The sequence below is a fragment of the Echinops telfairi genome, unplaced genomic scaffold, assembly GCF_000313985.2.
Source record: "Echinops telfairi isolate 266 unplaced genomic scaffold, ASM31398v2 ScPeMD7_7457;HRSCAF=8495, whole genome shotgun sequence".
NCBI lineage: Eukaryota > Metazoa > Chordata > Mammalia > Afrosoricida > Tenrecidae > Echinops > Echinops telfairi.
Window position 1 is genome coordinate 8,014,802 of NW_022111357.1, and position 14,184 is coordinate 8,028,985.

General features: G+C 44.4%; 2 protein-coding genes across 3 annotated transcripts in view; both read right to left on the reverse strand.

The window, feature by feature from the left end:
• AGO3 (argonaute RISC catalytic component 3) overlaps positions 1–1,593 on the reverse strand; it is a 156,560-nt gene extending 154,967 nt beyond the window's left edge. The window contains exons 1-2 of the mRNA XM_004704967.2: positions 1,408–1,593; positions 1,077–1,173 (exon numbers count right to left, since the gene is read on the reverse strand). Of these exons, the coding sequence (XP_004705024.2) occupies positions 1,077–1,173; positions 1,408–1,593 (283 nt within the window). The remainder of the gene's footprint in view (positions 1–1,076; positions 1,174–1,407) is intronic.
• Positions 1,594–10,846: 9,253 nt separating this feature from the next.
• The window catches only part of LOC101650964 (protein argonaute-1), a 31,433-nt gene continuing 28,095 nt past the window's right edge, over positions 10,847–14,184 (reverse strand). For both annotated transcript variants that reach the window (XM_004704970.3, XM_045299054.1), the window contains exons 16-19: positions 12,793–12,927; positions 12,109–12,210; positions 11,620–11,819; positions 10,847–11,425 (exon numbers count right to left, since the gene is read on the reverse strand). In XM_004704970.3, coding sequence (XP_004705027.1) covers positions 11,317–11,425; positions 11,620–11,819; positions 12,109–12,210; positions 12,793–12,927 — 546 coding nt within the window. In that variant the 3' untranslated portion in view covers positions 10,847–11,316. The remainder of the gene's footprint in view (positions 11,426–11,619; positions 11,820–12,108; positions 12,211–12,792; positions 12,928–14,184) is intronic.

A 14,184-nucleotide genomic window follows, 5' to 3' on the forward strand; every position in this document is an offset into this window, starting at 1 on the left:
TGTTCATCCAGCCTATCTTATTTACACAGACCTGCGGAGATAATAACATGCACAAAAACAAGACAGAGCAAAACCAAGCAACAAAAGAAAACAAAACAACAAAAAGCCAATGTCAAAAAACCAAAAACACAAAAGCTTGTAGTTAGTTCAAGGACTGTTTGTTGGCCTTCAGGAGTGTTTTCCAGTCAAGTCTGATGGGGTTCCAAGCCCTGGCCCCAAAGTCTAATTTTGGTATTCCTTGGGGACTTCATTGCTCTGTTCCCCTTGCTGTTCTGTTGCATACCCTTACTGTTTTGCCTCAGTGTAGTGTGATCAGAACAGGTGCAATTCCCCCACTGTGTCTTCAGTGTTGTCCCCCATAGGGCTATGGGTCAGTGAGGGATGTCGGGTCTCATAGTGGGGCCGGCCATATGGTCTTCTCTCTGGATTGGCTTCTCTGAATGGGAATATCGTTCTCAAGGCTCGGTGGACCAGGATGTGCTCCACTCTCTCTTCCTCCCCCTTCATTTGCTGTGTGCTCTGATCAGACATGTCCCTCTCCTTGAGCTGTAGCTTCAGTGCTGTCCTCTGAAATAAATTCTTCTGGGGAGAGGGGCAAGCGTCCACATAGTTGGGATTGGGGCCGGCCCTTCATCTTTCCATCTTCTTTTGATGCTTCTTGCATCATTCACTATTTTGTCTGTGGAAACTTTCAATATTGCTACTCAAGGCTTGATTTTTTTTCTTGAGTTCTTTCAGTTTAAAATATGTTGAGTATGTTTTTCCTTTTTGGTTTTCCAACTCTAGGTCTTTGCACATTTCATTTTATCTGTCTTCCTGAGTTACCCTTTCAAATTCTCTGTTCAGCTATTGACTTCACCATTTCTTCCATTTGTCTTAGCTCCTCCACAATTAAGACCAAGTCTCTTCTGAGGTCTACTTTTTCTTCCTTTCTTGTCTTGATGACTGTTTACTTTTTTCTTTGGTGGTGGTGGTGGTGGGGTATCAAATGACTTTATCTGAAGAAATGGTACAAATGAAAGAACCGAAGTGGATGCTTGGGTACAATTTTTTGAAAAGGGGCAGGTCTACTCAACCTGCATGTGCTGTCTTGGTGACATGGGGAAGGCCAGGCAGCCCCTCAGCTTTGTCACTGTCTCCCAGGGTGTGCTTGCCGGAATCCGGGGCTGCAACCTGCAGAGGTTATGTAGTTGTCCAGTTCTTTGATGGATTTCACCGGCTTGTCTAGGTATTACATCTCAATCAGTCACACAGATGGGGGTCGTTCTTGTCAGTGACCACTTTGTGCAGTTCCAGTAGGGACTGGTTGACATTCTTCACGTGTAGCACACACTCCATGGCACTGAGCCCACTCTCCTGGTTTTCAAGGTCTGGTTTCTAAATATCCTGGAGGAAGATCCACCCCACTTGTTGGTTCTGCATCATCGTCAGGTTCTCAGCATGTTCCCTCTCCTCTTGAAACTGGTGCAGAAAGTATTTGGCAAAATTCTTCAGAGTCACGTCATCCTGGTCAAAGTAGTAAGACATGGGCAAGTAGACTAGGAGCCCTAGAGCTCCAGGTTGATCTGGTGGTTGGTAGCGGCCTCCAGTCATGGCAGCAGTGGCGGCCTGGGGGCTTCACAGGGTGCAGCTGAGAGGTGCTGCTGGAGGCTGGCTGGGCGGAGCCTCGGAGCACCATTGAAACAGGAGGCAGTATTGGCTCTGCGAAAAGCATCTCCCATTTGCTTTTTTATGTATGCTGTTCTTGATGTCCTCCCATAGTTCATCAGGTCTTCCGATATTATTGTACAATCTGCAAAATCTTTCTTAAGGTGATCTTGAAATTCAGGTGAGACATACTCAAGGTTGTACTTTGGCTCTTGTGGATTTGTTTTCATTTTCTTCAGCTTCCTGAACTTACATATTGATCTGTTCTATAGTCAGTCCCTGGTCTAGTTTTAGCTGCTGGTGTAGAGCTTCTCTGTTATGCGTTTCCACAAATGTATTCAGTTTCATTGATTTCTGTGTATTCAATCTGGCAAAGTCCACGTGGAAAATTGCCATTTGTGTTGTTCAAAGAGACTTGCGAAGAAGTCATTGTTGGTCTTGCAAAATTCTACCACATAGTCTCCAGGTTAATTTATTTCACTAAAACCTTATTTTCCAACTATAGTTCTTTCCTCTTTGTTTCTAACTTTCACATACCAATCACCAGCTATTAATGCATTTTGATTGCATTTTTGACCAATTTCATGTTGATGGAATTCTCCAGTTTATGCATCACTAGCTTTAGCAGTCGGTGCATATAATATACTTGACTAATAGTTGTATTGACTGGAATTCCTTGTATGGGAATAGATGTTATTACAGACAGCACAGAACTTCAAGATAGATTCCCCCCCCCCAACAATTTTATTGGTATATAGTTCAAATATCATTGAATAGTTAAAAAGATCAAGAAGAGTTGTACAATCATTACAATTACTTTTAGATCATTTTCATCTTTGTATTCATTATTAGCTCATTTCCCCCCAACCTCTCCTGCCATACCCTCATGGAACTATTAATCCAATTACTGTCTCTCTAAATTTACATTGTTATATATATAACATTAAAAACAACAAAAACAAAACTTTTAGTAAAAAATAAAGCAGAAATTTAAAAAATAGAGCAAATTTAAATAGATCAGAGGGAGATAAAGTGATAAGGTCCTAAATTTTAACCTAACTGCATCTGCAACACTCCACTTTCCAATGAATTGCATTGCATGATAGCAAAGCTATTTACATCCCTGATCGAGTCAGAATGGATTCCCCAGGAGTTTAATGTACATGTATCCCCCCTTCACTTTTAAATGAACAAGCTTTAAGAAGGCCCAAAAGAAAGATCAAATTATATTACATTTTTAACCTAATCTCAAATGCCATAAATGACTTTATAATGTTCTGAATGTTAACAGGGCTATTCACTGCCCTCAACTATAATCAGAGGGGATTCACCAGAGGTTTAATCTGTATGGACCCTGAAAATGGATTTAGGGCTTCCACTGTCCGCTCGAGTCTAGAGCAGCAGTTCTCAACCTGTGGGTTGCAACCCCTTGGCCCCTTCACAGGGGTCTCCTGATTCATAACAGTAGCAAAATTAGTTATGAAGTAGCAATGAAAATAATTTTATGATTGGGGGGTCACCACCACGAGGAACTGGCTTAAAAGGCCAAGGCATTAGGAAGGTTGAGAACCACTGGTCTAGAGCCTTCTGCAAACTGGGTGTTCACAATCCTTAGATCACACAGAATAAAGTTCTTCTACCATGTAGACTCAGTTGATGCCTCACTTAGATGGCTGCTTGTTTGAAAACAAGCCTTCAATATCCCAAAAGCTATTTTTTGATTGATGGGCATCCTCTAGTTTCTTCACCACACTTTGCATAACACCCATAGTGATTTCTTCATGAGGGCATCGAGATAGATCTTGTAATGCCCTTCTTGACAATGAATGTGATGCCATTCCTCTTGAATCTGTCATTCCCAGCATAAACACTAATTTTCTGATTCAAAACAGTCAATGGCAGTCCATGTCAGCTCACTAACACCTACAATGTTGATCTTTATGAGTTCCTTGTCATTTTTTACAGCTTCTAATTTTCCTAGATTCATACTTAGTACCTTCCAAGCTCCATTAACTGATGTTTGGGGCTATTTGTTCTTGTTTTGTCTCCTGCGTCAGTAAACATAGGCTCTGAAAGCTTTTGTCCATCCACATCACTGTGGTTGACTCCACTGTTGAGAAGGCAGCTCTTCCTCAATCACATTTTGAGTGTCTTCCGACTTTAGCATCTCATCTTCTGATACTATCTGTAGCAAAGTTCTGCCAGATTCATAGGATTTCATTGTCTGACAATGTTTTGATGCTATCCAGCAACAAATTCCTCAGAAATGGACATCCTATTCCTTCTTCATAGTCTGTCCTTAAGTCTGTATGCTCTGCTGAAACCTCTTCACTTTGGGTTACATTATGTGAAATATCAGTACCATCGCTTCCAGCATCACACAAGCCACCACAGTAGGACAAACTGATAGCGGGGTATCTAGATTTTTACTATTTCAAAATTCTAAATCTTCTACCATTGATTTGATTCTGACTCAGAGAAATCCTATATAGGATTTGTGCTTTCCCATAGAGCAACTGCGGAGTTGGAACCACCAACCTTCTGATAGCAGTCCAAACTCTTCCAGCTGCTACACATTACTACTAACCCAATTCTAAAATCACTTCCACAGTTCATCTGTTAAGAGCATAGGTTCCCAAACTGAATTGGTCTACTACCCCCTTTTCAGAATAAAATTTACTCATTGCCCCTCCCCCCGCAACTAAAAACTTTTGTACTATAGCCCATAATCCAGGATAAAGCATAGGTATCTGCTTTTGAAGCCCCTCTAGATTATTCCAGTGCCCTCCAGCATCGCCCTACTCTTCTAATTTCTATCTTAGTGACCGAGGGCTACTATAACAGAAATACGAGTAGATGACTTTCACAAACAAAACTTTATTCTCACAGCTTATGAGGCTAGAAGTCCAAATGCAGGGTGCTAGCTCTAGGGAGAAGCTTTCTTTGTTGGCTTTGGGGGGAAGTCTCTTGTCTCTTCGGTTTCTCCATGGTTCCTTGGAGTCCTCCATGTGTCTTCCTCTTGTGCTCCACCTCTCCTCTGCTTGCTTAATCTCTTTTCTATCTCAAGAGACTGAACTCAAGGTACACCCTACACTAAAGCTTGCCTCATTAACACAACAAAGTCAACCCATTCCCAAATGGTATTATGATCACAGGCTAGATTTACAACACACATTTGAGGAAGACATAATTCAATTTCTAATTTATGGTATCCAGGGAAAAGTGGTTGTTCTGTCCCAGAAGTCTACTTTTCTAGCTCCCTCTCCTAAGAGCTGCTTTGAAGTTCTGTCATGATCTGGGTACCTTCTTAGCCTGCTGTTTCCTCAGTCTATAAGCAAATGTCTGAAGGCTAAAAAGAAAATGGTAGAACTTCTTTTCCAACTGAATACTACTTTCCATACCAGCAGTGGTCAGTAGTCTTGGGACAACCCTCTTTTAGCAACTGGAGTGCCATGAGATTCTGGGACTAAGCCGAGGTACGCAACAGATGTCCAGTTCACTCTGTTCCAAAGTACTTGCTAGATAACAATGTGCTACACTATGTATCGGGAAACGATGGGGCTAACGGGGAGACAGTTCAATGCTAAAAAAGATGTCTAGAAGTACTAGAAGCCTGAAGCGAAAACATGTGCTCCAGGTCCAAACAACACAGGCCTGTGCATCTGATAGCAACCAAGGGTCAAACCCTGCAGGCCAAACCTTCCAGCCTCAATTATTCCTCAAACTTCAGTTTATGACAAACGTTCCCCTAATGGTAATCCCCCCAGGCCCCTCTACTAAAACCTACTTCTGCTTCCTTCAGGCTCCTAATTTTCTCATTTTAGTTGGGAAAAATCTGCTTCATGTTCCAATTTGTTCTTTAAATTCGGCTCATCTCCCTAACCCATGATGTTAAAAAGGAGCATGGACTTACTTGGTCTTTAAAAACCTGCTTCCCCATGGGAATCTGGCAGGTGGTAGCTACAGATTAACTATGCAATTTGAAAAGTCACAACACTTGGCCTCTAAGGAATGATAGACCAATGTACGCACACACTGGCTGCAAGCGAAGCTCTCTCCCTGGGACCCCTGCCAGAACCCGGCTCCGAACAAGCTTTCTCCATTACGGTCCTGCAGTGATAATGCTCTCTCAAGCAGTCAGGACACAATATTCTACCTTTTGCTCCAGGTACAAAACTAAGGAGCCTTCAAGTTGGGGTGAGAGTGGGAAAAGACCATGGCAATGTTGAAGTTTTTGTTTACCTGAAGATTCCTAAATGGCAAATCAATCCTGCACACCATCACATATTGATTTTCACATCTGTATTCATGGATTATATTTCTAGCTCATTTCCATTTTATTTGCAAATATCGACCCTTTGGTATATGCTACATCCTGAGATGACAAAAATTCATAAAATATATATTTACTGTTCCTAGTAGGCTCCCCAGATAAAGTCACATAAATAATCTGTTAAGTGATAACTATACTGGTATATCATCCATGACTCTGGTTAGGAGCAAAACTAAGGTGTTATATTTTTACAAGTACCTCCTGAGGGCAGAAGGAGGTTAGGGTTGGTGGGGATTTTGGTGAACACGGAAATTCCAGTCTTAAGCCTTTATTTAAATGTTTGTTGTTGTTTTTTTTATTTTTAATTTGGGTTTTTCTAATGCGCACTTTCAAGAAACACTGGAGAAGTCATGTAACTGTAAGACACCGAGAAGATGAGGTATAGGAATGTTAAACTTTATAGAAAAAAAACCCCAAACCAATGTTTCCCATGAGACTCCTGAAGGCCAGGGAGTTTTCCTCATTCTTGCATCGCGCCTGCTTCTTCCTACACACTACTATTGGATATAGTGATTTGCATGCTTATCTAACAAAGAACTGATGCCCTGTGAAGTATGACTGCATATAAACCAGGTGAACAGCTGCAGTTTCAATTATCCAAAATTGAATTTTCCTTGTGTGCCAATTCTGCTCTTACAACCATCCATTGCTCTAAAGTAAAACCTATTAGAAATGTAATTAAACCCAATAGTTCTGCTTTGCTAGTAAAAAAATCAAATAAGAGAGAGACGCACTTTAGAAACAGAAGCCACCGTTGTCTTTATAAAACACAGAATTGTGCTGCTGCTGTTGCTTGCTTCAGAAGGAACTGTACATTACAGCTGCAGGGGTAATTTCACAATGGACTTGACAAGGTACAGCTCAAAGCAGGACACAAACACAAGTCTTAGTAGAGGGAAACAAATGCAAACAAGTACACAGCTGTGGGGCTCTGGGGACATCTCCCCATCCATGCTGGACTTGAGAGGGATAAAGTTTAGAAACAAAAGTAAAACCCAGAGTAGTCACACATGCCCACCATGTGGCTGCTAAGTGCAACACCACACATTCCAACCAGGTTGGACTGTGTGCACAGGAAAGTCATTTCATTTTTCCTTATTGCTACAACAGACACTAGTGCGTTTGACACATTGTCTTTGCTTGCACAGACCTTGAAGGGTTTCCTATTTCCTTTTTCAAAGAAGGAAATCATCCTCCCACCCCTATTCTGTTATTTTGTTTTTGAGCCCATTGCCTCTACTCCCTTTCTTGGGCTCCTAAGCAGCAGCCAGAGGTTCTCAGCCAGCAGGAATAGAGAAAGGGGAGAGCACCAACCCAGCCTCTCTCCCTGCCCAGGGAGAAGGCAAGTCCTAATAAGTGGGGGAAGAAAACTACAGCTCTTCTCCCTAATCTGCTTAGAAGGCCAAATAGGAACTAGTTGCCTGCATATCCCTGCCATGATCAGACTTTCAGAAGGCATCCCAGTTACCACCATCCTGGATTGGCCTAGACCCAGTATATAAATAAAAATAGTTTCCTTCTGACACAGTTCCCAAATCTGCCTTTTGACTAGAGTGAGATGGTGGGGAAGGAACTTCCATGCTTTTTTGCTACATATGGCGCCAGGTCTAGACCACTGTCCTACTAATATAGCAGATGTCACATGGGCTGTCTAATGAGTCAGAGACTTTGCCTGGTTGCCATTTTTGGATGCTGGCATCACAGAATTCTGGACAGGAAAAGAAAACTATCCCAGAACCTTGTTGCTTAGTCGAAGAGGAAGGAATAGAGGAGCTACGGATTAAGTGGGAACCAGGAATTTTCTGAGAGGTTTCATCTTTTTAAGGATATCTTAATTCTTCAGTCTCGATTGAAGCCCCAGGCTTACCCCTCGAGGCTGGCAATAGCACCTTGGTTCCCAATGCAACCCACTAGCCTCTAAGGAGAAAGAAGTAGTGCTGTCTTTTCTCTTTTCCCCTACGCCCAATCCCAAGCCCTTTAATCCTGGCTACTGAAGAACCGCAACCCTAGGACATCCTCAGAAAAGGGAAGCCCTACATCAAGGTAAAAAGAGCCAGATTTAGAAGAATAAGGATAAACAAGCCTCAAGTAGTAGATGGGTGTACAAACTGCTGGAAGCCCCCCTGCTTCATGCCAGTAGGGCAGGCCTGCTGCTCTGGTATAAGCCTGAGGAAGCCCAGGTCAGAGGGCACCACCAGGTTTGGGGAACACGTTCTTGGTCTTCTGTAGCCAAAGAGTTAAACCTGACCTTACAGTTCATGGTGGGATCACTGCAGCCATGCAGAGAATTCATCATCACATAGGAAGGAGTAGGCAAGCAGGTAGGCAGGCAGGCCAGCAAACAAGCTGAATGAATGGGGGGAAAAAAGGAAAGGGAAGCAGAGAGAGGAGGGGAAAGGAAAGGCAAAATAGTGGAATGAAGGAAGCAAAGTAAAACTTGTCTAAGATGAGGCCGAGTTTCCCAGGCCCCAATGGGGTTCCTCAGAGTCTGGGTAAGAAGCACTGCTTAACCCAAATCCCAGCAAGCCAAAGCTTCCTGCCAACACAACTTCTCAACCGGTATGCACCTCCTTTCAAACAAGAGTAATCCTCAAGGTCAAGGTATTCTTCAAGTCTCAAAGATTAAAGAAAACTAAACAGATCTGAGCAAGAAGTCATTTTCCTATCACTGCACAAGCTGCTCCTCTTGCTATAATTTCTTAAACAGCATGTATAATGTCAAAAGGGCTAAAGAAGCATTTGAAGCCCCAGCTCAAAATTGGACTGGAGAAAGTGAGGCAGAGAGAAATGAAGAGCACAAACTCATTGCTGGGAAGAGGTGGCTGCCACCTGCTCCCAAAGGACATTTGCAAATGCTGGTGAATGACTGGACCCCCAAGGAATAGTAGCCCCATCACAGCCCCAAAATGCACCCAAGAAGAGAACACACAGAGCCTACTGTCCCAGGAGAGCTCCCCTCACCTAGCGTTGACTGGACATGAAGGAGACAGGATGTGAAGGCGATGGACACGGCAGATGGAGTGTTGGCATCACTCTCTTTAGGCACTTGTGTAAGGAATGTAGGCTCTCCAGTGAACTGCCTCCTCCCAGAGCCCTCTGGTCTTTTCTTCAGCGGGGCTTATGCCCAGTGGGGCAGCCCACCTGTGGCCAGCAGGAAAAGTCAAGGAGGAGTTGCTCAACAGTCCTGATGCCTTCTCCAGAATGAATGTTTATGCTACGTTTTGTGAAGCTGCTTAACAATGTAGGCAACCAGAACAGAATCTGGAACAGACTGTTTTGCATAGCAAATCTGGGTCCGTACAAGGGCTGCTGGGGACAAGAGAGAGTAGCATTAACCGCGCAGGCCAGGGTTCAGACAGGTCTTCTTCCGGCTAGCCTCCAGGCATGGGCTGGGTCTGAAGTGTCATGGTTCTGTCACCAAATTGAGGCAAACCCAAGCCTAGGCTTCTCCAAAAGAGAAACTTTCAGCTCTAACTCTCCATCCAGGCAGTGGGGCAATAAAAACAAACAGTCAGGAATTAGGGGACCTGCCTCAGGCTAGTAGGCCCTATGCTAGCACCCTCTACCTTTCTAGTCTTGCAAAAGAGCCAAGCCCTACCTTGGTCCAGGGAGACTATTAGAAAAATACGATAAACCATGCCACCCACTCGCATGCCCTAGTGGGGAACCAGGAAAAATTCATGTGTGTAAACAGAAGCTATAGGAGCAGCAAAATCTCCCAGCGCATCCAAGGGACATGCTGGAATCAGGGATGAGCCAGTGTCAAAGGACAGGCCAAAGGAAGGGATACACTTGCAGGACGGAGGAGAGGGCAGTGCTGAGGCAAGAGCCTGAAGCAAGAAAGTATTATCTGCACAGAGGAAGGATGGAGCCTGAGCCCCCCATCTTGTGGAGAAACCACCTCCCTCCTCCCTAGTCAGGTCAGAGAGCAAGTCGGGTATGTGATTCCTTTGATGGCTCAATGTTTCTGGTATGTAAACTCTGTGGGCATGGGAAAGATTTCCAGATTTTGGCAATAGACTCAAGTAATGGTATAAAAATATTTTGCTTCTCTCTTTTTTCTTCTCTTAAACCTAAGGAAATTTTTGTTTTATGATACCCCCAGTTCAGAAATATTGAAACATAAGAGACTTGACCATCAGGGGAAGAAGGGAAGGAAAAAAAAAGAAGCCGCCGCCGCCGCCACAGCCAAGTGTGAGAAATGCTATGCCACTAACTCCAGACCTGGCCAGGGTGGGAGGAGTGGGGGCAGAAAGTAGAGGAGACATAAATGGAAAGGCCAGGGGCCAGTCATCTCAGCAGCTCTGAAACTTGTCAGGTCTGAAAGTGCAAATGTCAATGGATTTTAACCATCTTGAGGTTGTGATCTTTTTAAAAGCTTAATGAATGTGAAGTAAATTCCTTCAATATGCAAAATAGCTGGCATTCTGGCAGGAGGCTTGGGTTGGGGGTATTTCTGCCCCATCTATCTCTTCTTCAACCCCCACCCAGTCCCCCAAAAGAAAGGTACAAAGGTTGCAGTTCTGCAGCATTACCGTTACAGGGAAGGCACTGGTTACCCACCAGCAGGCGGCAGGAAGACAGGGTCATGTCACATCAGAGCTAAGTGCCATAGTGCCTTAAGTCTTACCAGGGGCTGAATGCTTGTCAGGGAGGAGGTGGTAAGGGGAAGCAGAAGTGTGGAAGATAGGAGTAAGGACAAGGGGTCTGGCAGCTGGGGGAGGAGCAACCAAAACCATTAGCATTAAAAATCTTCCTACAAACTGAATTCTGAACCCATTAAAACATCTAGTATCCTAAAATATTGATATGGGTTTTTGATTTTTTTCCTTAAACAAATCTAGACCGCTTCTGATTAAGGCGCCTAAAAAAAAAAAAAAAAAAAATCCTTCCCTCCTCCCACCCACTTTCCCAAGCCCCTCACTTTCCCTTCTAAAGTATCAAACTCAAACCTACCAGCTTTTGTCCGCAGGGCTGAAGAGCCAGCCTTACCAAACTGTCAGGCATGAGTCCTTAGCACTGTGAGTCACATGAGACACCTGTGTGTATGGTGGGCACCGATGCTACCCCTCTTGGTCCAGTGGGGTCAGGGCCAGATGTGACAAGATGGGGTGAAGGGTGGGGGGGCATGAGGTGAATATCAGAGATTTCTGGCTGGTGGTCTAGCTTGCCGACCCAGTTCCCCACCTTTTCACAAGCTCTGAAGGAGGAAGCATGGCCTCCTACAGCCCTCCCTACCCCTCCTCCCTCCTCCCTGCTTCCTGTGGATTCAGGTGGCACAGCTCCTACGGCTTAGAAAGCTTTCTTCTATCCAGTGAGGTAACAGCATTCTGCCTTCAAGCAAAGTACATGGTGCGCAGAGTATCCTGGTGCACTTGAACGGCTTTGGCCAGGGCCTGGGGGTCCCGTCCATTGCTCTGCCCCGATATGTGGCTCCCCTCTCCACTGAAAAAGAAAAATGGGCTGCTATGAATCCCTCCATCTATCCCTGGGAAATCGTTTCTCATACCGATTTCAGGGAAAACCCCAAACTAGCTTCTCACAGATGATCCCAAGGACACCATACAGATAAGATCCATTTCCTTCTAGTCAGGAGAAGTTGAGAAGGTCTGGCTCACCTAGCTAACCCTAGGCCTCACCTGTCATGCTCCTTGTCCACCAAGTGGTAGCGAGCCCGGAAGGCCACCAGGCGGGCATAGTAGGCAGGTGCTGGGATAGAAACGGAGCGTGTGCATCGTACGTAAGTGTGGCACAGCTGGTACGTCAAGATCTGGAGCTCATCCGCTGTGAAACGGTTGTCATCCCAAAGCACATAGTAATGGGATGGTCGGCTGGTACCCTGGAAAGACAGGAAGGTGAGGGGCCAGGTGTGGCAGAGGGATGGCTGTTGATACGGAACCGGACTGTTATCAAAACCCTCCCATGACAAGTTGACACAAAGGCATCAACACCATAAAGTACCCTTTATAAAGGCAACCTGTTTAAGATGCTGAAAATATACTTCCAGGCACACCCGGGTGTTCAGAAGAGAGCAATCCTGATCTGAATGTGATTCAAGGAAGATAGATATAGTCTGGAATCAGTGGGAATAATCCACTAATCTTGAACCCATTGGAAGCACTAGCTACCTGAATGCCTGCATGGCTGCAAAGGTAGAAGTCAAACTCAAATGGGTGGGTGATGTTGGTGTCCACAGTGGTCCCTGCAGGAATGTTGCCACTCTTCCCAATCTGTAGAGAAACAAACACAATCAAGATCCCAAGACCCGCCTAGCCCCAACTAGGGCCATGGTTCAACTTGGCTCTGACTTCACTAAGATCCTGAAGAATGTGGGAGTGACTTTCCTCAGAGAATACAGGGTCTAAAACCAATGGACTTCTGAATTCAAACAGGCCTGCATTCACACCTTGGTTTTCCACTTATTAGTTATATGCTCTTAGCAAATTATTTAAACTCTCTGAGCTTAAACTGGTAATAACAATAATACCTACCTCACAGGGTTGCTGTGGGAAGACGCCTTGTACATACAGGGAGAAGTTCAATAGATAGTAGTTCCCTTCCCTTATCTGGGAGCTGGTCTATACCTGGGGTCTAGGCCAGGGAGTTAGAGGAGGGAGAAGCAGCAGAAGAGAAAGGAGGAGGGGGAACCTTGGGCAGGGAGGTGCCAGAGGAAAGACAAAAAGGGCAAAGGAAAGAAGATGCCAGGGTGGATGGACTGGGCAAGAACTAAAATACTCAGATTAGATCTGAAGCACTTCTTTCCTACCAAGAAAAGGGAGAAAGTAGGGTAACCTACTCAGTCCCTAACTCACTCGCTCATTCTTGTCAGCACAGAAAAGGCGTGTGTGATGGCGTTTCTGCACCACAATGTACGTGATCCCAGGCTGGTAGTCCTTTTCCAGTTTGATGCAGGCATCACGGATGGCCAGCAGCTCATAGTGGAGGATCTGGGCACAGAGTAAAGAGGGAGACAAAGAGACACACAGCTCCTCTTGAGTTCACCCACCCTGAACTAAGGGCTTGCCGCTTCAAAATAAGGCTTTTTTCTCTGTCTCCCTTTATAAGCTCATGCCCAATCAATGGGGACGCTCAACCCTGCCAGCCAAAATCACAAGCTTATGCTCAGTTCACCTGCTCTATTCCTAGACAACTTTGACTAGGAGGATTGGCACCAGCACAGAACACTATACACAGACCTAATGTCAACAGAAGAAGCACTAAAATCAATGCCTCGGACTAAGTTCATTTCAGGATTTAGTTGCTAATGGGAGCTAGTTCTCCCTGTGAGCTCCAAGAGCAGCCAAAGTTTGGACCACTAGAGAGCAGACAAATAGATCGGGGATGGTGCAGAGGTAGTAAATGAATTTAGTCCTATAAAGGTACAGTGTTATTTAAAAGAAGAAAATGAACCAAAAAAAAAAAAAAAAAAAACAAAAAAAAAAAAAAAAAAAGCAGCAGCAGCTTACTGCTGTCAAGTTGATTCAGACTGATGGCAACTGCATAGGCTTTCTGAAGCTATATATTTTTACAGGAGCAGACAGCCTCATCTTTCTTCCGGGAGCAGCTGGTAGGTTCATCCTACTGACCTTACAGTCAGCACCCCAATTACTCAACCAGGGTATAACCCACCATTGCCCCAGGGCTCCTTATACGAAATCCCACTGGGTGTCAATTCTGATTCAGAGCAATCCCCGAGTACAGAGTAGAACTGCCCCTTTGGGTTTGCAAGACTAAATCTTTATGGGGGCAGAGAGCTTCATATTATTCCCATGGAGTGGCTGGTGGGTTCAAACCATTGGCCTTGTGGCTAGCAGCTAGCACATAGCCCACTCTGCCACCAGTGCTCCCTACATAAAACCTCAGAGGGGCTTAGTAATTCTGATTGCTTTGCTTAACAGTTTTGAACAGTTTGAACTTTAACCCAAGGCCATGTGACATGGCCCTAGAAATGTCTGAACAGAGAAGTGATATAATAAACGTATCTGATCTCTTAGGAAACATAAAATGAATTGAAGGAAACAGAGAATAGTTAAGAGCATAGATTTTGGAATCAGATCAATTTATCTGACCCCAGCTCCACATTTGGTAGCTTGCACAACACCGAAGAAATCATTTAGCATTTCCAAGTTTCACTTTCCTCATCTAAGAACAATTGCTTCATAGAGCATTAAAGAAAACATATACTTAAAGGGCTTAGTGCAGTT